This window comes from Chlamydotis macqueenii, chromosome 3 (genome assembly GCF_036417535.1).
Source record: "Chlamydotis macqueenii isolate bChlMac1 chromosome 3, bChlMac1.mat, whole genome shotgun sequence".
NCBI classification, from domain to species: domain Eukaryota; kingdom Metazoa; phylum Chordata; class Aves; order Otidiformes; family Otididae; genus Chlamydotis; species Chlamydotis macqueenii.
The window spans coordinates 43,465,698-43,489,404 of record NC_141558.1 but is presented as its reverse complement, the minus strand read 5'-3'; the positions used below and the strand labels follow the sequence as shown (position 1 = coordinate 43,489,404).

The 23,707-nt window shown below is 38.3% G+C and overlaps 1 protein-coding gene across 1 annotated transcript in view; it reads right to left on the bottom strand.

Moving 5' to 3' along the window:
* The window catches only part of KLHL32 (kelch like family member 32), a 129,876-nt gene that overhangs the window by 15,523 nt on the left and 90,646 nt on the right, over positions 1-23,707 (bottom strand). The window contains exon 8 of the mRNA XM_086744429.1: positions 769-1,495. Coding sequence (XP_086600555.1) covers positions 769-1,495 — 727 coding nt within the window. The remainder of the gene's footprint in view (positions 1-768; positions 1,496-23,707) is intronic.

Here is a 23,707-nt window from a genome sequence, read left to right as displayed (position 1 = left end):
TGTAGACAGCATCGATCTTATTCCAAAGTAACTATACTAGAAAAGTCACTACAAAGATTGCAATGTCCTCAATTCCCATCAATGTTCACATGTAAAATAAGAAGTACATCAGACTTAGCTACAAATGATATGTTAGTTTAAGATTACAAGGCCTATACTTTGATCTATCTGTGCCATAAAGCCATGATGACATCCAGGCAGTCCTGTGCACTTGTTATGGACAGTCAGAGCCATGCAAGATTTCTAACAAAGGTCATCTTGGCCTGTTAGAATATCCCAAAGAGCAAGTGGGTGCAGTTCATACACCTGCCTTCAAGCCTTGGATCTACACAAGCCAATGAGCACCTTATTCTCCATTTAATTATCAGGAAAAAATACAGTGGTACCAGATCATACTACAGTGACTGTGTTTTGCTTTTTGTTTTTAAGAAGCACACAGAATTTGTTCTGTGAAAACTGTCCAAAAATGCTTTATCATTTCAATTCACTGTGATTCATGAATGGCAACTGGAGGTAGCACATATGATATATGCAGCTTTGAAACACAGAGAGATATTTAGCAGACAAAAAATATTGTATAAGGTATGTTATGCTCCTGTACTTCTAATCAGGCTTGATTGTATGCTTTCAGGCTTAAATTCTTTGAAATACCCATTCCCTAAGACAAAAGTTGTCCTGAGATATAAACCGAAGAAGATTTACTAGTTTCATTTGCAACAGTATTTTGGTATTTTTTTAGTACCTCAAACTGTGTGAAACGTTTTCTACCTGATATCCAAAGAAGACCATCCACCACATATCCCGCATGGCATGACAGCGATCGATCAAAGGACTGTACAAAGGTCCACTTGTTCTTCCTGGGGCAATAGCGTTCCACTGTAGGTAACACTTGACGCAATTCATTTCTGCCTCCGACTGCATAGAGGTACTCGTCCACTGCTCCCAGCACAAAGTGTTCCCGACAATTCTTCATTGGAGCGATCTCAGCCCAGGAGTTAGTGCGGGGGTCGTATCGACAGGCAGTTCTCACCGCACAAGTGCGCCCTGTGGAGTGCTCTGCCTCTCCACCAGCCACAAAAAGAAAGTCTCCCATGACAGCAACACAGTGATGGCTTCTCCCGACAGGCATGGGCGCTAGCTCACTCCAGTTTGCAATCCCTGCGATATGAACGTTCTCTTGATCTACCGGATTGAAGTATCGCAATTCCTTCACTTTACAGATTTCACGTTTTTTCCCACCAATAATGTAAAGAGTGTCTGACTGGAAGCGAGGTTTTGTCCTTCTGGTTTGCCAAACCGGCTGTGCATAGACGCTCTGGTGGTAAGCCAAGGCCTCGTTAATAAGCGCCGTTGCAGTTTCACTAGCTTGGACAAGAGGGTGAGAAAGAGCTACGGTATGCAGTGTATCCACATCCATAAGGCCAAAGCGGACATACTGGAGAAGTTCATCCATGTACTGGTAGCGGCAGTTGTGTTCCAACCACCTCACAGCCAGCTAAAAGGGGGAGGAAGAAAGGGAAAAACAAGATATCAATTATTTGTGTACAACTCTGTCAAAATTTGGTCTTTTGAAAGCTGTACTTACATTCCAAGAAGAGCTATATACTTGCCTCAGTAGTGATAACAATCAATATAAAACGTAATTACAAACACAAGTCAACATAGAAGATAGCTACCAAAAACTACACCTATAATATACATAAAGTTTGGTATTGCACCCGTCCCCCTGAAGAATTTCCACAGTATTATCAGATTGCAATACCACTATGCAATACTCTTGCTGTGCAAACTGTTAGTGATGCTGTAGGAGACCACAACATTCCAGAATCAAGCTGCTGGACCAATAATATAAATGTAAGGGCCATATGATCACAGGAGACCGCGGGTACACTAAAAATAAAAGTAAAATTATGGTTAGATGATTAGAAAAGACCTTTCTCCCCTCCATCTTTCATTCGATTTATGACAAAATATTTAAGGAATATAACATAAAATACAATAACATAAAAATTACATACTGAATGCTTCAATATTTTATTTCTTTCTTCATTTATTTTATTTAAAGTGGAGAGAGGTGTAAAGGGACCAGAAATTAAGCCAGAAAAGAGAGACACAGAGAAGATGTTCTACTGGTTTGGGACTGAGAGCAAGCAGCAAGGCAGACTCTGAAACTGCTCAGCAATTGCAGCTGGTATCAAAAGTCAAAATTAAACATAGGCTTTAAATTACATAAAGCATATTGAATCCAATCAAGCCTAAAAAGAGGCTAGGAAGGGCCTAAGCCATTTCAAGAACTGTTGTGTAAGTTATTCTTGAAAACTTCCAGGGATGAAGATACCTGAACTTCCTCAGGAAAACCATCTCCATGCTCAGCTATCCTCTCAGATAGACTTTCCTTTTACATATGCAGGACCTCTAAACCCTTCAGCTCACTGCCTTATTTTCCACCTTTGGGTTTATATTGCAAAGCTCAGGAGCCCCCAGACCAACCCTTGAACTTGATACATCCATACAGGATGAAAAGCAGTTTGCTACCTTCCTTTTCTCCTCCACCTCCGATGCATTTTAATGCATGTGTTGCTGTTTCCTCTCCTCTGAATGGCAAAGTCTCTCAATTCATCGTGGGTCACATTTTCTAAACCTCTGTTGCTTGGCTCACATTTCTCTGTTATTGAAAGGAAATGCTCCTCTTTCTTAATGCTTGCTGCTGAAAACTGGGTAAAATCTTCCTCTTAAGGCTGCAGTAGGAGCAAGTAGATTGGAAAGATCACTTCAGTCGTAACAATCCATGCTGTTCTTGTTTGTACAACACTGCATGAGACTGTCAGTGCACTATGATATTGCTAATTCATATTTAAGTTTATGACTGCGTACTATTCCCACTTCTTTTTTCTGCAGAACTTCCACAAAGGGTCATGCTTTCTCTGTCATTACTGAACTCTCTCCTATTTACTTCAGGCCACTCCTCATTCTCAATCCTAATCATATTTTCAAAAGTGCTCGAAGACCATTCCACTTTCTGATTGCCCAAAAACACACAACTCATATTATTCCTTCATCCGTGTCACTAACAAACATTGACTACTTCTCGATAAGAACAGACTCCTCAATAGTAATTTCATCTTGACAAAGAACTTGTGGAGCAGAAGACTTAACTAGTTGTGTGATAACAACAGTTTCAGCTAAAACTTACTGCCCTGTGTTGCTCATGGGAATGTCACATGAAGGAGCTGAAAAGAAAGGCTTCTGTCTTACTCAAGAGTTTCATATACATATGGTACATCAAATTTATTCCTGCTCCTGTGTTCTGCCAGAGAGGGAAGATGACAAACCAAAACCACCTTCTTAAGATTAATATGAAACACCTCTGCTCCACTGTGCTATTTAACCTCTGTGAAACAAAGAATCAGTGAAGGGCATCAAAAATTACAACAGTAGTTCAGTGAGTTAAATGCTGTATTGCATTTCAAAATATGCATTACCTAGATCCATTTAGACTTGTTAGTAAAAAAAGGAGTTAATTAAATACAATTAAAAGTATTTATGGACTTGAAATCATTAAGTATTATATTCACGTGTTCGAAATTCACCAAATCCACATCAGGTGTCTCCTACTGAGTGGTTTTAGGCAACTCCCTACTCTGTTACTTAGGTCATGTGAATCATTCCTCAAAGTCTTCAGAGGCACTTAGCACTCATCACTGACTAGACACTTGAAGTTGAAGTGGAATTCACGCTATCTTCATCATGAAGACACCAACTGAATTCATACCAACTGAATGATGTGTGGGTTGCTATATTAATGGAGAAGAATTTACAAAAACTGAGTTCTTATCTGTCATCACTTGCATACAACAGATTGGTTTATTTTCCTTCATGCTTTCCTTCACTTACATCTAAAATGGCATAGTGGAGGTATCACCTGTACTACCATTACAGACTCTTAAAAGCATGCACTAATGTAAACCAGGTCTTGGTAACCACAAGGCTTTTACAGGAAGTTTAACATTAATGTCTTAGAACTTCACCCTTCCTCTTTCCTTTTTTCTCCCCTTCACTCCATCCCCAATAAATACTATATAAACACACCATCAACACTACATACATTCATACCTTTCAAAGACACAGTATCTGCATTCATTTGTGCATGTGGCATGCATGATGATCGGCAGCAGAAAGGATGGCCATCTTCATTACAATACATTTTCTCTGCTGCATGAAGTTTGGCAAAAGCAGCTTGGTTCATACTGAGTTTGGCCTGTACTGAGAGCATTCCTGGAGTTGTAAGAAATGTTTAACTGAAACCGATAATGCTTAATGTTTCTCTAAAATTACAGAATTTCTAAATCACTACAACAATTGTGCAAAGTGATACAAAGATTCTGTTGGCAGTCAAAGTAGATACACAACCTGTTCCTGGTCTTGAACAAAAACTTTCTCCATCCTTTTCTACACTATTTCATTCCCACTCATCTGTCCTGCAGCTTTATTTATTAAAACTTTTGAATCACCAAATTAAATTTATTGCAACCTCCTTGTGATCCTCTACATACTGTACCTAAAGGGATCTTTGATCTACACTACTTCCACCTTCCAGTTCTGATGAGGAACTGCAACAGCAAAAGGGCAGGTGAGGTGAATCCCAGGCTGTGTTTTGTGTAGGGAGCTGCTGGCTCTTACCAGACTCCATGTCTGCGGTCAGTTTGCAATGGAGTACTGCATTTTACTATAGTAATTTAGAAATATAGTAATTTAGAAAGCAGGGCTAAGAACCCTATGTCACCTGGATGGTCTGTAGGCATTTGATAATCAGCAGAGAAGCTCTACTGGGTCTTGGAGAGGCAGCTGAGTTCTGGGAATCACAATGTGTTTAGAAGCTATAATCCAGATCAACTCCAGCAACTGTTGAACACAATTTGACAACAGTATTCTGTGTGACCCACACCTCATCTGTGGCACCCCAAGGCCACAGAAAAGGCCATATGAGGTAAAAGCTATAGTGTTTTTATCTCTTTGTCTTGCTAGGCTATTGGTAACTATGGCTGTTACTTCATTTTAAATGCCATAAATTCATTTTGGGTCACTCCTTAAAAATAATTGCTATGAATTTTAGTTATAAATGTAGGTGTTTATATGTATATTCACAGAATGCATGTCCATCTCCCAAATTGTGACACAGGACTGCAGAACAGGTCATATGGTTTTAGAGGCACTTAGATGAGCCTTAGATTTGTATATTTGTTATGCAGTGCATATTGTTACAGTGCTCTCCAGCAGAACACGTCCCACACTATAGAGGCATGGAAGAAAATTGAGTTCTGTGTGGGTGAACAGATATTCTAGTCACTGGATGGTTTGGTAGCTACTGGAAGGTTGGAGAGGGAAAAGTTCAAAAGAGAAAAAATTAGGTGTCCAAGCAAATATTTTGCTTGTAGTAGAAATAGTCACTGATAATAATGTAATACAGTTTTAATAGTAAATTTTAATAATAAATTTCCTTCAGTGTAAAGGAGGCAAATGTAACTTTCATGAAATATGGCAGAAGCACAAACTTCCACATAGTACCTCAGCAAATATCTGTATATTTATCAATGCGAGTTTCACCACCTTTACTCAGGGTTTTATTTAATCTAAACTTAGAAACTTCATGACTACACAAAAACTCCAAAACTTACCCCATCTATACATTAATTATAGCACCTATTTTTTAGCCTCTCTGGCAGTAGTAATTAGCAACTATAATCAGTATTGGCAAAATAAACTCAAAGCCATTATGCACTTTATGGCACTGCAAGGAAAGACATTCAGACTTCTCGAAGGAGATACCAATAGCACTTGAAATTACAACTGTGTTTAAAACACAAACAAGTAAGCAAGCAAAAACAAAGAGACCATCCTCAATTCTGAGGTTTAAAATATTTTATCGCTGCTAAATAATTTACAAAAATAAGGAAAGACTCCTACTCCTTGTGCCATATAGGCAAATTCTGTTTAAACTGCTAAAAGCCTCTTTTCTATTAATTTTAATGTATGAGTGTGTGAGAAAAGGAAGCTACAGCCTGGTGCCTATATCAACTTTAATAAATAATATATTTTGCCATATTCATCTTCTAAACTAAGTAAATGACAAAAGTAGACCCTCAGAAGGACAGGATTTTCAAACCAAATTAATTCTCTTATTCTAAAGCCTTAACCCAAGGATTTGCCTTCTCCAAGGTTACACTACTTGATTTAGCAATAAAGTATTCTCAAAACAGCAGAAAACAGATGGAAAAATATATTGTGGCACAGTTGGAGCATACATCTAAACACACCTGCCTGCTGGATTGTGATTTCATTGCATTTCCAATGGCTGCTTCTGCTTCCAGCGTGGTGCTTCGACAGTACAGCTCTCACAGCCTCCCTCCCTGCTGTTAACGGTGTACATACCACACGCATACCACAGGCAGAGAGGGCACAGAGACAGCGGTGGTTAAAGCTGAATTAAAGAGTTTCACCTCTGTTGAAGATAACTCTGCAATAAGTAGTTACCCTGGTCTTTTGGGCTGCCAGCTATCCCAGGAAACAAGAGAGCCCAGCATGTTTGCGCCTTGCCCGTTCAGCGTTCCCCCCTGGATTCCTTCTCATGTCACTGCTGGGAAATGTGCTAGACCTTCACTTGACACCACCACAAGTTTTCTAACCAGAAAAGCCAAGCTACATTATGACTGCAAAAAGCTTGACATATTCATTAGACCCAGGTTCACTTGGAAACTACTTTAAGTCAAAGTCAATGCCAGGGAAAGTTTATGTCCACAGTGCGTGCTCCGAGAGCGAAAATGTCCCTCTAAGCCTGGGCTCTGTGAGCAACAGGGGCCATGGGAACTCCATTAAAGTCATCTTAGTCTGCTCTTCAGTTGATGTATTCACGTTGTAGCCCCTGGACCGCAAAGATATTATGTTCGTTTATACCATCTAAGGTCTCAAATAACTGAGATGAAGCCAAAAAGCATCGGCAGTGCAAAAAAAAAAAAAAAAAAAAAAAAAAAAGTTTTTTTTTGGCATTTGGGTTTTTTTTTTTAGCCACAACAATAAAAGGAAACATTAAATTTTATAAGGTTTCAAAACAATAAATTCAGACTGTCTCATTAAAACAAATGGAAATCTTAAATACAATAACATAGTAAGCATTCTCATTTCAAGAGAAAGGACAATTTTAAACATGGAAACAACAGTGGAGGCAAGTATTTTCCTGGACTGAGATCAGATATAGTCAACAAAAATCATCCAATTTCTGCGGGACAATCTGACAGTGATAAATACCAGGGAAACAGAAATAATCCCAAATCTCTTCTTTCAACACAAATCTCACCTGGGCAGTCCCTCACTTGATTAACATAAGAAAAAAATTTTGGCCCCCAAAAAAAGTCAAATTAATATCTTTGTATCGTTAGCATATTAGACAGTGCTATAGATCTGCTCCTATTGATCGATAAGCCAGAGAGAGTCATAAAAGCAACAGTTACTACAGCAATCACTTTAAGGCACTGAGGGAACTTCAAAAAGCCAAACTTGGACTTTACTAACTCAAAGTTTGAGAATAGTAGAAATAGATAATTTGGCTCTAAACTTGCACATGATTTGTCCTTTTGTTGGATTTTATCTAACTCAGCAAGCCTCAGGTGTTCCAGACTGGAACCTCTTGCCTCAAAACCACTGTCTGTCTCAGTTGGCTTTTGTCAGCACCAGCCGGCTCTTCAAATCTCAAGTCCACAATCTATGGATAAAAGAGGACATTTACTAAAGCTCCAAAATAAAGCTCACTGAAGGCGAGGAAGTTCCACCTTTCTAAAATGAACATGGATTTCCAAAGGCCCTGAATTTGCATCTTTAGAGGGTCTTAGTCCTTTCTCTCTCCAGAGGCTACGAAGGACAAAGCCCAGAGCGTTCAAGACATTCATTTAAGTATTTTGTTTAAGTGAGATGAACTAAATTGGTCTGTATCACCCATTTAAGAATAAAAACATATGCCTGAAGAATTGTTGTTGGGGAAAAAAACAACACACACAGACAATTTTTCAAAGCCATGAGTTACACGTGAATATTTTTAGGAGTTAGTAAGTAACTATGCAGCACAGCCTCCAGACTCTCTTTGCAATTGTATCAATCAGGTACCACCTTACAGTTGTGGGCAGTGTGGAAAATGAGTGGCTTAAGCCTAGATGCAGGATAGCCTTAAAGAGAGAAATCTTTCTTCTTTTTATTTTCAATTAAAAATGTGCATAAAAATAAGACTGTAATGAGCTCCATGAAGAACAATCAAAATTATGAGGTATTTGCATTTCTTTTGCACCTTGAGCCAAACAACTACAAAATTATGCATAGTATTCTCTCAATCTGAGCACAGTAAATATTAATAATCTCTGAATCAACAATGAAATACCTTTTGCCCCTGAACCCTGAAGAGAGACTTTCCAACTCAAAAAGTTGTTGAACAGTGACTGAGATCATATTTACAAGGCACCGAGCTAAGGCATATGCATGTAGCCTGTGAAAATAAAGCTGTGCCATCCCCCACCCTCTTACACACAGACATTTTTAAATTACCTGTTTGTCAGTTTTACAAATGTGTGCCTACGTAAGCAGCCCCCTGTGCGGTGCTGCATTAGCAAGCAGGCACGCTTTCGTTTGCACATTCTGATTTTACGATCAGAATTAAAACATTTGCTCTGTTTGCGGCGAGTTGATAAACACGGATTTTAGAATTTCCTTTTTTTTTTTTTTAATGTGAAAAATTAAAGAAAAATGCTCCCCTAGATGTATTATGCCTTTGGGCTCCATTTGAGGGAAGGGAAAAAAGACAGAGAAAGCTACTGTGAAGGTCACAGAGTGAAAGAACTTCCTCAGGGCACAGAATAAATTAAATCCCAAGGAAAAAATAAAATGTGATTTCCAGAGTGTGAGGCACAAACTCAAAATGACAATGATTGACAGCCAAACTATATCCGTGCAATATCGAAGACTGCACGTTCTCATTTACCTCAGTGTAGCCAGCAAGCGCCCATTAAACATCCGTCTGATGCCCAAATTAACCTTCTTGGCAAACTGAAAGAGGCACAAACTATCATAATCAACCTTTCATTATCACAGCAGCCTCTAGTTAAAGGGTCAGAATAATTGTGCCATCAGAGCCCTGATTGTTTTCAATCAACAGACGACTGGAGTGACAGCTCAGTGATGGAGTAGTTTGATGAAACCGCACCAGGCCTAATCAGAGCAGATGAAAGGAAGGCATGATTGGTGCAAATGAACAGTCGTGCCTCTCTTTTTCATTTACAATCTGAAATTACTCTTAAATTTACAGGGTTTTTTCTCCCTTATGAGTACCTCTGAAAGAATGTTTGACTTATTATGAGTTCTGACAGTGCAGAGTTATAAAACACAGGTAGGTTTTTCAGCCCAGGCTTTAAGTGGGTATTCAGCATAATTTTAACAAATTCACTCTTGAAAAGCACAAAATGACTAAAGACTTCAAATGACCTAACCTTTCAGTGCTGTTTGATTAGCAGAACAATTTATCATGGCTCACATTCTTCATGATAAGAGAAGATTAAAAAAAAATGGGCAAGGATCTCTTGCAAATGTTTTCTCTTAGCCAATATATTTATTGCATTATTGCTCTCCTGTTCTCTCTCTCTCTCCCTCACACACACATACACGAGAAAAAAAAATTAAAGAACACTGCATTAATAACTCTTTTCCTCTTAGAATGAATAATGGAATTCAAGCAAGGGATTGTTTGGAGATGAAAGCAGAGACCAATTATCATGCCACTGACAGCACCAATATTTAGTTTTCTAGTGGGTTGGGTTGTTCATTCCCACATTCTAAAGGTTGGGAAATTAATCTGTTCCACAAAGTGTTTCTTACCTTACTCATTGGCACAGAATCAGAGTGCCTCACAAATGAATAGGAAAATTAAAAAGGAAAAAAAAAAAGAAAAAGAAGAAAAATTGAGGGCTGCTTAGGCAAAATTTGGAAAGAATGGAAGAGTCCAGTTTTCTGCACTTCCTCAGCTACAGTTCACTTGCCCTCTCAGCCTCACCCAGCTCCAGCCACGTGGCTTCCCATCCTCACAATGGTGCTGTAAAGAAGGTGCAGTAAATAAAAAAACCCTCCTCGTACCTCTGAAGGAAGCAAGTATTTCAAGTGACAAGTGGTAAATCTTTTGTTCTGTGATCTTGGTCATCCTCAGATGTCCTGTAGTCTGCCCAGCATCACAAAACGCATACCAATGTTCAGGTCAGCATACCAAAACAAAAAAAAAAAAAACCAGCTTAGAAGCAAAGATTAGTACTTGCCTAAAGGATGAGTGGATATAGAAGACCGACACAAACACCAAAGGTTTTTACAAAATTTTGTGTGCTGTACCTTTTCCTCACACTTCAGAATGGAAGTTTTAATTTCTTAAAAGTTTGGGGCTGTAAGCAGAACATTCATCTGAAGAAGCTGTGAGTGGGCTTGCACATCCTTGCTGACACAGAAGATGCCATTATCATTCGTTCCTGTTTAATTTATAGAAGTCTACTGTTGATGGAAGTAGGTTGAAAAGACCAGGCTCTCTGGTGCTTTTTCTTTGTATAGTGAGGAAATTCTTCCTACCCTCAGATAGCATGAAGGTTCCAACACAGCCCAATTAAGGAAGATCTATTAGCTCCATGTCCCAGATAAAATAAGCATGACAAGAGTTGCCCAGTCTGCCAGTGATGTGGCAAGTACTAGTGCTTGCACTTGGTTGACAGCTGAGTTTCACCTTTCTTCTTGTTTCAAATATTAAAACACCCAACCTTTTCCAAGTATAAAGACACAGTTTACAATATACATATGGATTTAGTGAACTCTCGGGAATGACCCCAAAACCTTCCTAATGTGCCAATAAAGAAAGGAAGTTACAGTTGGGAAGCTGCCAGCATGTGCTTTTTTTTTTTTTTTGTTGGACGGAGCAGAAAGGTGGCTCACAAGCAAAACATGCTTTTCACACAAATAGCAAAGTCTCACATTCACATTTTCCCACCACAAACGTATTCAAAGATGCTATCATTCTGCTATTTGTTCCCAACTCCCACCCAGCCATCCCCACACTAGTGCTGGACCCCTGCTTCAGCAGTGGCACTGGCTTTGTGTACAAGGGGGCCCCTGAAGTCCATTGCCACACAGGAGTGTGAGAGCACAGCTGACAGGAAAGACAAAACATGCATCATTCCAAACCCAACCATCATCACTGCCATCCAGTCTCAGACTCTCAGCTTCACAGATGGACAGGGTGTGGAGGACCAAGGGATCTGACAGTAGGCTCAGACAACAGAGAGGAAAACCAAATATAAATTTGTTATGACTTCAGGAAATAAGTGACCCAAAAGGAAGATTAGAGAACCCCAAGGTTCTGGAGAGCGAAAACACTTGTTAATGTATGTCTTTCTGACCTCTTACCAGTCTGCAAAAGCTGCAGTGGATTTGTCCAGAGTACTACTTTAGGAAGCTCTTGGTCTGCTAAATAAGAAATGCTGTACCTCTTGGTTGGAGTTTTGCTGGTTTGGGATCTATGTGACGGCAAGAGGACAACCTGCAGCTTTCAGAACACCAGCCTGCAGTCTGTAAGCCACTTTCCAAGAGGCAGAAATCTGATTTTGATCTTTCAGCGCTGAATAACACACAGCAAGCAGACTTGCCCAAAGCCTGTCTAGCAGCACAAATTATACGTTTCATGATATGATACTGTGAATAAGGTAAAGGTACATAATGCAGCTGTATTAATAGCAAACAGTTATCAAAATTAATGGCATTAAAGTGAATCACAATGTATTACAAATATTTCTCAGGTGCTGATAAGATTCATCATCTTAAAACTTTTAAGCTGTAAAACATCAGTTACCAGTTGCCTGATTTCCTCACAGGTTTCTAGACAAAAATATTGTCCTGCATAGTCTTCAACAGGTACAAGGAAGAATACATAACCTATATGACTTTGGCAGATTTCTTAGTCATAATTAAACAGATCCATTAGTAACAGCTATATCTACATTTCAAAAAATTTAATAAGTGTTCCACACAACATCCTTGGGGAAGAATTCTTCATTGCAAAGACAAACACTCCACCAATCAAATACAGACCCCTGCATTCTCCATCCAGTGCTTTTCCATGAGCTTCCTTCCTCCCTGGTGCTACATAATGATACTGGCCTTCCTAGAAAGGCTGTTATTTTACCAAAACAGTTCTGAGAGATAGTGTTAGTTTCATTCTTTTACATATGTGTTTCCTATGAAACACACAGAAAAAAATATCCATTTTATAATAACAATTAAGAATAGAACATACACTTTTCAAAATTGTATTCACTTCTTTTACACATTTTATCCAATGCATTTATTTTACCATTTCTGATCTTTACTAGAAATGAGACTAGACAGAAGCCTACCCAGAAGTTATTGACTAACCTCAAGAAAAGTATTTCAGCTTTTTAGACTTCCATTAAAAAATAACTATGATCAAAAATCAGCTTTACACAAGGCTAGCTGAACTACATTAATATATAGTTATATATGGTAATGAATCATATTATATTAAAGCAAAGAGTTGCTATAATGGAAAAATGAAACTTTTCATCTACTCGAGCTCCAAGTGAAGTAAGGTAGGGACAGAAGGTAAACTCTCAGCTGTTGTAAATTATCACAGCTCATGGAAGTTTGCCATTTTACACCTTCTGGGGAATCTGAACTTCAAAATTATATAGCACTTTCCTTCCAAGTATCTCAAAGCAATTTACAAGCAGTAAAACTTGAGCTTCTCTGAGAGAAGTGTACATTTCAAGCGTTTTCCTAACGTGGGAACTAAAAGAGAGAAAAATTAAAAGATATGACAGAAGACAGCAATGGTACAGCTGCTACCTAACAAAAATCTTCTGTCCCCTCAACCTGTCCACAGCTGAGTCTCTCTACTCCACTACCAAAGTCCTGTGGAGCTTTTTGCATTCCATGCCACAGAATGAAACCTGGTGAGATGCGGGTATCTGAAACTGAGGATAAAACAGAACCCTAAATATCATCTGACAAAAGTATTTGATATATTTTTGCAGCTGAAAAGTACATCTCCACACAGGCAATAAAAACACTGCATTTTTCCTTAACCTTCTTGGAGCAGCAAAGACAAAACTATTCTGTAGGGTGCTCCATGAGAAATGCGTTCTTGCGCAATGAAGTTCTCAAACCATGGAGTAGTTTCTCTTGCAGTCATTTGAAGTTTATCTACAAAGGCAGATCTACAAATGTGCTTCCTACACCTAACTCATTCTTCTGCTATGATGAAAGGAACAAGCAAGGCCCAGCACAACCCCTAGCAATGACACTCCTTATGTACAATTGTATGTTTAAAGTCTGTATGAGCTAGTGTGTAGTTCTAATTGCAGTGGAATTTACAGGTACTACTGACAATCACTCTATTTTCCTGTCCACTGCATGGACTAGCACACCTGGAAGTGTATACAAATAAAATAAATGAGCTGGGATTGATCACACTGGAAAGGCTCTACTTACTCCTGCAATCAAAGTAAATTTTGTTTTAACAAGTTCATCAGAAAGGAGTGTGGAGGGTGACAATCTATCCAGAGCAAAGCAAACCAAACCCAAAATATGTCATCTGGAGACAGAACTTCACTTCTTCCTTTCAAACAGATCCAGCAATAAAGATAATTAGAAATGACAAGGAACCCCCTCTCCCATCATAAACATTACTAAAATGCAGCTTCATACGTTCCTAAAACCTGTGGACCCTAATAGATCTGCCTCTCTCTTATAACTCGATCAAATAGCAAGAAGCTCTGAGGTAACAACTTCTTGCCATCCATTTTCTAACGCATCACTAAATGCTCAAGTTGGGATTTTCCATCATTTGTTGTGATGGTAAAAGCAACATTGTTGGGTGCTTTATCTCTGGTAACTTTTTCTGAAGTTGCAATGAACAGAAGGTTATCTCTTCATAAACACAGCTGTTTAACTAGGACTCTGATTTGAGTTTAAGGAGAACAAAGTTGACAATAGCATTTCTTTTTTCTCTAACAGGATGAGGACAGAGTGCATGGGAGGTGGAAGAAAAGGACCTCCTGCCACCCAGCAGCCATCATTTCAAAATCTAGAATTGCTCTTTTTTATTTTTAGAGGAAACATTCAGGCTGAATGTGCACCCACAGTGCACTGAAACTTTATATAGCCACATTTAGCATCAGAATAAGTTGCTGGTACATAATTATAAGTGGAAATTACAATCTTTCACCATCCTATACACATTGTTTCTATTACTCTTCCTCTCTTGTTATTTTTTTTCCCTTGAAATAAGTTTTTGAAGTACAGTGGCTCTCTATGGAGACGGGAATCTACAAGCTTTCATCAGTAAAAATTGTTAGAGAATAAAATAGGCAGAAAATAGACAAAATTCTATAAAAATGCAATTCAGTTCAGTGAAAATTAGTCTAAATGGTTCTTGAATGTGGAAAGATTCCTATTCCTTTCTTCCATATTGTTAGGGTATAATTTTCAACATATTTAATAGGCAAATCCAACAAATCACATAAAAATGTATCATTTTCTATAATAATCTTGACAACAGCTATACAGGACTTGTATACCATTAATACCTTAGGTCACACACAAAAACATACTCTCCTAAGTCAGTTTATATATATGTATGCTTTCAGCACACCATGTTACTACAAAATCACCAAGGTCAATTTTTCCAAGTGAAATCACCAGGTGTTTTGGTTTTTTTAAAAAAAAAAAAAAAAACAAAACAACCCAAGTGATATCACCAGCACCTTCACAAGAACTTTATTGCTGTTTTGCTCTACTCTACTATCTTAATGAACCAACTAAGCCCTCTGACAAGGACAGTGTCAGCTTACCCTTCTGGGTGTCACAAAAGCTGTCTGAGTGTCCCCTATTTTCTCCCAGCCACTTCACCCCCACAGTTATTGAACATTAGCCACTGAAGTCCACATTATGCATTAGTAAACCTGATTCTTCCACTCTGAAGTGCTGCTGGACCCTCATTTTAACATGGATGGGCCCACTAATATTAACCATGGGAACATTTAGGCCTTTTCCTGTCAGCAGACAATTTACTTCTGCTTTCTCAAATTCAGTGAAGAATGTGCCTCGTAATACAGTTAGATATGTATTTTAGGAGCTGGTATTTCTTCTGGTTGATTTTTCACTAAGGGCTATTTTTCCCCATTGCTCCTTTAAATACAAAAACAACAAGCAAGTACACTAGCAGAAGCTCACTCAGCTTTTTGAGAACAGAACAGTTTCCCTTTTAATCATATCATGTCTTCTTAATGGTGTCAATATTATTGACTTTTATTTCATCCCCACATGATGGGCTTCAGATTAACGCAGGACTCATTTTTAAGTGAGGAGTTAATTTTTTCAAAATCAACTAATTGTCCTAAGAATGTTATTTATTTTAAAAAGTGGCTTAAATACTTAGAGCCACATTTGTAATACATTTAAGATCTCAAATGTATCTCATGAATTGGGAATGTCAGAGCTTCCCTACTACAAGATTAAAACAAATATAAATTTATTATTTAAACCAACTAAATCACATCTGAAACAACAGTTAAAAGGTGAACCTCATAAAATTCAGACTTATATGGTTTCACAGGAATGTTGAAATGTTCACTCCACCCTAAAGGAGCAGTTTGAAAGCTTTTCAGCACAGATTCTCACTTCAGAGACTGTGATCTTTGCATCTGTCGTTACTACCCCACATAGACCTCCAGCTTGGAAGCCACTTCACAGTGAGGCTTCGTAAGATCTTTTCGACAAATGTCATAATTTCTTCCCTTTCTCCCTGGTATGAGGGAGTCCAAGGTGATCAAAGGAGTATAAGGACCCCTTTGTTGTGAGGCAATGAAACTCCCAGCACTGCAGCTCACTCACACATCTGGAAGCTGCCACAGTCTCCCTGTTGGAGTAAGTAAGGTCAAATAGGAGTGCTACTGCTTTTCCACCTCCTTACCTCCTCACCCTCCTGGAGCCACTAGTGTTCTGGTCCCAGGGCAGGAATGATAGCAAGGGACAACAGTTAGTCAGATCTCAGCAGTTATGCTGAACTAACCCACTTAATAGCAGGTCTAGGCATATGAGTGCAAATTTACTTCATCTAACTTCACACACTTAGTTTAGGTACTGTCCCAGTTCTGGCCAGGATAGAGTTAATATTTACCTGAGCTGGGTGGAGAACTGAAGCTGGTAGCCCCTATGGCTGGGAGAGTTAATTAATTAGCTAACAGCTGGGGTTAATTTACCCAAATTAGCCAAAGGGCTATTCCATCCCATCTGACATCATGCTCAGTATATAAGTGAGGAGGGTGCTGAAGGGAGGCCCTCCTAGTTGGAAGAGACTGGATGTGGAGATCTGTTGTGAGCTATTATACTGTATTTGTGTTCCATCACTCTATTGTTTTCTTCTGTCATTACTGTTAAAGTTACTTTTTGTTCAATCTCAACCCGCGTGTTTGGGTTTTTTTTTTTTTTCCTGGTTTTCTTTTGTTTGTCAAATCTCCTCCTATTCTCTCGGAGAGTGGGGGGAGTGAGAGAGAGACTGCGTAGTCTGGTCCCCGTTGGGGCTGAACTACGACAGGTACTTAACCCCAACACCAGATTATAGCTATCTTAAAATATTGATGACAATTTGTATGGTCTTAGACAACCTGGAATTTAATTTTTTTTCTCCATCTTCTTTGGCTCCATAGTTACAAACAGAAGTAATGCTTCTACCAGCTCCCAAAGGAAAACTTATTGAAATATGGAGCTAGGAACTCTCAAAAGAGCTTCTCATTTTCCACAAGCTTAAATCCACCAGAAGCAGTGTTAAACAGCTTTACTAGGATTTTGAAAGAGTAGAGGTTACTAACATTTGTATCTCTGAATGGAAGACATTAACTAATATAGTAACAACAGGCTACCTCATTTGATCATCTATGGCATTTGATTGTTTTAGACTCTATGTTGTTCTTTTCTCTAACTTAAAAATGAAAGCAATGTGTATTTCCAACCATGCCTGGCTTTCACAACAGCCTGAGCAACTTTCTTTTATGTAACTACACACCAGTGTATCAATACAATTATACTTCTGTTATCTCCAATAGATCAAGTGCCAGAAAGAGCATAACAGCCAACACAAACCCCACCATAATAAACTAATTCAAATGCAGAATGCAATATCACAGAAGCAGTCTTGCCATGTGCACACCCTGGTGTCTTTTTGGCTTTCTAAATCAAAACACATGTCCATTGCTTAGCTGAAGAAGTGACCTAAATGGGCACAGCAGCCTTCCTGAATACTGGTGTGATGCTCTGTGCAGTTCTGAAGTTAATCTGGGATAAATAAGGTGAGGCAATATTACTGTAGGACACTGAGGCAAAAGTAATGCCCTCCAGTAACTCTGTATTGCTCACAGCAATAGCAGCAAAATAATTGAGTTTTCTGATTGGAACTGACATGGATCAAAAAGAAAATTAGAACAACACACAGTTGCTCCTAAGACATAAACCTAGTTTTAATACTGAAAATCCCTTTCTGTACTGCTGTACTTGATAAGTAACAGTAACAAGATTAGCTAACGTTCAAGAAAGAACAAACTTTCAAAAGTTCAGAACAAAAGCATATATAAAGTGCACAAAATGTTACCGTAAAGGACAAGATTAAGAGCCCCTTAGATTTAAGCTAAGACAGACAAAGAGGGAAGGTGTTTCATAAAGTAAGGGGACAGTGTTAACAGAGGCAGCACACATTTTCACTGCAAGACAAAAGGCCATTACTATTACAAATGACACAAATTATATCAGGAAAAATGCGTGTGACCCGAGTACATCAGCAGAGCAGTGTGAGACTCAGCTGCCTACAGCCACTGCCTCCATCCGCTGCAGCCTGTACGAACCCCGGCTAGTCTGCAGCTCCAGTGAATACTGCAGTGGATCTCCTGGCAGGTCCTGTGCCACAACTGCCAGCTTAGCCTACGTATAATGGATTTCCTACCAAAAATGCTCCACATGCCTATGTTTATAAAAATCAATCCCACACAAATAGTCTGGAGAGACCGTAAGGAATATTACCATTGCACAAGGAGTATTACCATTGCACACAGTCAACTCAGGTGAGATACTAGTGATTATGAGGATTAGCCTTAGAAAAAGGAAACCTATATCCTATCATAGATTATGTTTTCACACAATATTTATTTGAGGGTAACTATGTTACCTACAGTAACACAGTGCAACCATCACAGATCCAGCACAGTGGATACAGGGATTCAAGAGTGATTCTTTGGCACTTTTACATAGACTACTCATGAAAATGGTACTAAAAAGGGTGTGAAAACACAGAAAAACATGCATGGGCAATATGCTAATTGTCCCATATAGCTTCACCAATTCATGTCAGCCTTGATATGCATCAAACTCCTTCTTCTCTCCCATGCCTCTCTTGATGAGAGGCTGCCAGCCAGGTTTTAGTGTGGTGGTTTTCTATTCAGGCTAAACACTCACTAGGGACAAGCATTAGACCACCAGACATGATTTCAGTTATTGCCCAAGAGAGCACTTAAGCTTATTTCTTGAACGGTAAAATGCTAATATATTGTTCAAACACAATGTTGATTACCAAGGTGCTTTCCTTCACTTACTGTTTTAAGTCATTACTTGTTTTGCAGTAAAACTTAAGTTCACATTCAGCAAGGCACTTAGTCCACATTTTATACATACATACATACATATATATATATATATATCTGTGTGAGAAACATGAATTTTTCTGTTTCCATGTTAAAAATTTCTCTGTGGAATCAAAAGATTGACAAAAAAAATAAAAATCAAGTACTGAACTGAAGGAGTGGCAAGTTTGTACTGGAACATGGCAAACCACTTCAGAAACTGCTGTTCTGCGCAGGAAAATGTGGGCATCACTGGAGATGTATGGAAGATGTCTGTAGGTCTGTCTTCAACAGAGAACTGTTCCATCTTAACAGCCTGCTATAATGCGTACACTGAAAATTTTCCAGCAGCACTGAAGTCTGTGGGATTTCTGCTGGAGAATACTTTTGACGCTCCACAAATGCTACCAGGAGATTCAAAATGGAGCTGAAGTGTAAGAAAAAGCAGTTGAAAATAGGGTGCTTTACTCTCCCTCAGAGAAGGATAAATGGGAGTATAATAAGACTGGATTTATACATTTATTATTTTTATAAAATAGATGCTTAATAACTCATATTAACCTGTAACATTGTAGTCTTCCTGTCTTTTATTTTTCTATTTATTCAGGCAAAGACACTTCTCTAATACGGAGACCAAAGCCTCATTTTGCACATCACACAGTAACAAAAGGAATAACCAGTGCTTCATTTTCATATGTGAAACATCTGCTTTATGAACACAAGTTCATGAGTTGCACACAAGAAAGTTAACAGGGCTGGAATGACTTGGGAGTCTATCCCTGAAAAAGACACAACATAGTTGCATGCTTTCTAGCTGAATAAACTACTCATGCAGTTTATCTACCAGCTTTTCCTAGATTGCTTGCTTACCAGTTGATTACCAAGAAACTGAGTTGCATGGAAAAGTAAAAAAAAAAAACCAAGAAAAAACTCCTAACCTTAAGTTCAGAAGAAGCATTGGCAAATACTAAAATTGATCTATTTTAATGTTATCTGTTTAAAAAACATATATCCTTCAACAATCTACTTAACCAGTAGTAGAGAAGGAAGAAACTGATCTATACTGATCTCATGTCAAGATTCAAGAACATGATTCCAAAGTTCTCTTTGGATCAAGTGCAGTTTTTAATACAGTATAATTTGATTAATATACTGCTGGGAGACAGAATGATCCAATAGATACTTCTATCTGTAAGTATTAGTATGATCCTTGAAATATTAATATTTTAGCCTCATAACACTGAAGTTTTTAATAATGAATGTGATAAGGTATAACTATGCTACAACTATGGTAAAATCAGTTTATTGCTCAAGTCTTTGGCTTGCTTTCTACTTGCTAAGGTTCCAACAAGAAGCCTTCTACTGCTAGTTTTCTCTGAGAACACCTTCTACCATACAGGGTTGGTTACCTTTTCAATTATCAAAGGAAAGAAATCATCTGCTTCCTTAAAGTAGAGCCAATGAGCCTTTCTAGTAATGGCCAATTATGAAAAGATTCACTTTTCACTTCATAATAAACTAAAAAGTGGGCTGCACAGCTCATGATGAAGAGAAAAAATACCAAAGAACTTGCTTTTTTCCCCTCTAATTTCTTCAGAATTCTTCCTTAGTTTTCTGCATTTTTTTAATCCTTTCTTCCATGTCATAGCTTTAAGTTTACTCAAATTTTAATGCAGCTGACAAATCACTAATTTCTTATATAAAAAATAACATTTCATAATCTCACATGCTAATAAAATGTAAAAAATCAATAAGAAAACAAATCCTATGTCATCTAATAATAATTGTTACTGACTTAGCCTAGCTAAAACAACCCTAATGACGGAGGCTAGTAAAATTACTCCAATTTCACAGCCTATGGAGGTTTTCTGGTGGGCTTTCTTCTTGTTGCTTATTTATTTTAAGAAATACATCATTATATTCCTTGTCTATTGTCTCTGTTAAAAGTAAGACACCTACCAAAGAGTTTCATAAGATTTGAAGAGGTAGAAAGAGGAATGAACTAAGTTTGTCCACTTTACCCCGGTTTGGAAGTCACATTTTTCTTTCTGAAAGAATCAACAGGAGTTACCATAGTACTCTACATTAACCCACATCCTAGTATACTAACAATAGATTACTGTTTAGCTTTCTCAAATTTGTTTTTTTCAAGGTTACATTTCACCACATTCACTAAAATTGGACAATTGTGAATTGGTAGTCTAACAAAAATCCAAAGTGTGCCAGATCTGAGCCGCAATCACTTCAATTTAAATCACATTGAAGCACCACACTGTGTACACATTTTGATGCATTAAAATAACTGCCTTCATCTTTATGTGCATTAGGATCAAATTGCCCAGTGGATACTGGGAATTTGAACAAGTGAAAATAACTGCTCTGCAGACAGCGGTTCTGAGGTTCCCTTTAGAGAGGTTCTCTGAGGGAAGCTTTAATTTGTGCTTAGGGCTTCCTGGGAGCCCTACTAGTAAAGGTACCTTGAATTCCTATCGCCATAACACGCATGCATGTGTGTGCGCAGGAGGCCACACTAGTCACAGGTAAGGTAGACAAATCAAATGGTAGCATCCCCCCATCAGCTTTTCTATTATCTGCCCCACTTTGTGCCAATTTCCTCCAGCTTCCCCAACACCTCTGGCTTTGCTGTTCTTCCTTAAGACACGGGATGGGGATTTGCCAAAGTCAATGAGCACTTTATTACAGTGAGAGTGCTCAGTAATGAACAATTCAGCTATTTAATGAGATTCTGTAGATCTGTCTCCAGCCTGTCCATCAAGTTTCACTTCTATAAAGCACCCTGACACTAATCCTCTGGCATACCCAATCTTCACCCTGGGCTGAATATTAGATTCTTCCGTGGTATATTGCATTACCACTATAACCTTAGCAAAAATGATGAACTTAACTACACTTGAGGCAATATAGCTGGTCTGATTTTATTTTCTTCTACTGCATTGACTATGAAGGAATTACTTATTTACTAAGATAAAATAAAAAAAAAAACAACCCGTTTCTTATTGCCTCCTGAATGCCTAAATTGGTAAATATTTATGTGTGTCTTTTAATTCATTCTGGGGACCTGGAATATTTATAAATGTATTTTTATTCCTGGTTGTACAGGCTGAATTAAAAAGACACACGCACATTTTGCCTGCAGCAGAAACTAGTTTCAAAAAAATTCTTCAGAACAGCATTAATAACCTTTAGAGAGGCAATTATGATAACACTTAAATGGACAGTGTGGAGTTTGTTGTCACTCAAAAAGCAGCATATTACCTACAAGTATCTCTCCCCAGTGTGACCCTGCAACAGAAATAGAAGCTTTGTCATATTTGCCTCATGAAGTGTTCATTGACTGGAGTGCACACAATTAAGAAAATTATTTCAGAGTTCTTCCTGCAGGACAGGACAATGACACAAGATTAAAAACTCTCACTTCTCCAACTTTGTTTCAGCAGGTTGCACAGGGCATATTTCTCGGTATATGCTTCTTCATTACTGAGCTGGCATTAAATAACACTTGTGTGGCGTGCTGTAGCAACTTTTCTAGCAAAAGTATACCCAAGCATGTACCTAGGAGATTCCACTAACCCTGTGGAGAAATTATGATAAAACCCAACTGGCCAGTCAGTCATGTCCCATAGATGAACTTGTACATCAAAATATTCTCCGATAAAGGGAGTATTGGCTAGTATTGCAGAATATCATGCCTAAAAAACTCAAACCGAACGCATCATCAAGGGTAGTATGCTGTAGGTTCTGTTTTACAGTCATCCTTCAGAGACTAAGACAGGCAAAAGTCTAACTTAATTAATATAAACTTTATATTAATTTTATATTTGCAGAAAATATCATCTTTGTAAAATACTTCATAATCTAAAACTTCAAAGTTTCAGAAACAAATATGCCAGTTACCAGAATGAAGGGTGAAGTTACATCTCCATACTGCCCTTGTGGTTTGAAGGGCTTAACTAGACATTTTTACTTTTTAAGAGTAAATATTTTGTTCCTGCATGATGTTATTCATCTACAGAAACTGAAGTGCCCCACAGACGAACATGCATTTTACGCTTTGAGAAACGATGGCATATAGAGGAAATTATTTGCTTAGAATAATCCAAAAGATAAGAAGACAAATAACAGGGATTGAAATACAAATAAATCTTCTGACTCTCAGTATTCTCTATTGCACCAAGATAACCCACTTGATTGAAAGAAATTTGTGCTTTCTTTTTAGGAATGTACATGCTACCTCAAAATATCCTGCAATACTTCCCTTCTATAAAACATGACAGCAAAAAAGAAACAGAAAGAAGCGGTTTGGTAACCAGAGTTATAAGATTTCCTTCTACTGTATTGTGAATTCAATTTTTACAGACGTATAACAGGAATGTTTCCAAGGATAGCTTTTGTTTTAGTTTTTGTGTTTCTCTTTACAAGTTACATGCTTTTTTCATATTAGGTTTCCCATCTCACCTCCCTCCACACTAAAGGTCACACACAACGCAATGCTTTCATCTTGTTGATGATCTATGGCTAGCAACCTGGTACTACTAGCCAGCTTTTTTAACAGAAATTATCACCACCTTCAGCTTGTCACAAACCTTCCACTGATGCCTCCACTCACCTCCTAGCAGAGCAGCCTGTGTGATGATTTGCTAATTTGCTTCAGACAAAGTCAGCTGCGGTGGTCTAAACAATTTAACCGACTACTGAAGTTACACAGCTAATTTTGAAGTGAATGGCAGAGACTGCAGAAGCAGGTTTGATGCCTGACTTGTAGCACTAGCCTCACCAGAGCCAACGAGAACTGAGTTGCATGTATTGGCCATCTCTTCCCACCAACAAAGTTGGATGGGGAAGAAAATCTCTGGCCATATCTGGTTAACACAAGTTAAGCAATATGACAAATTTCTCTTTCAAACAAACTAATTGCATCAACAAAACACAACATTTTTAAA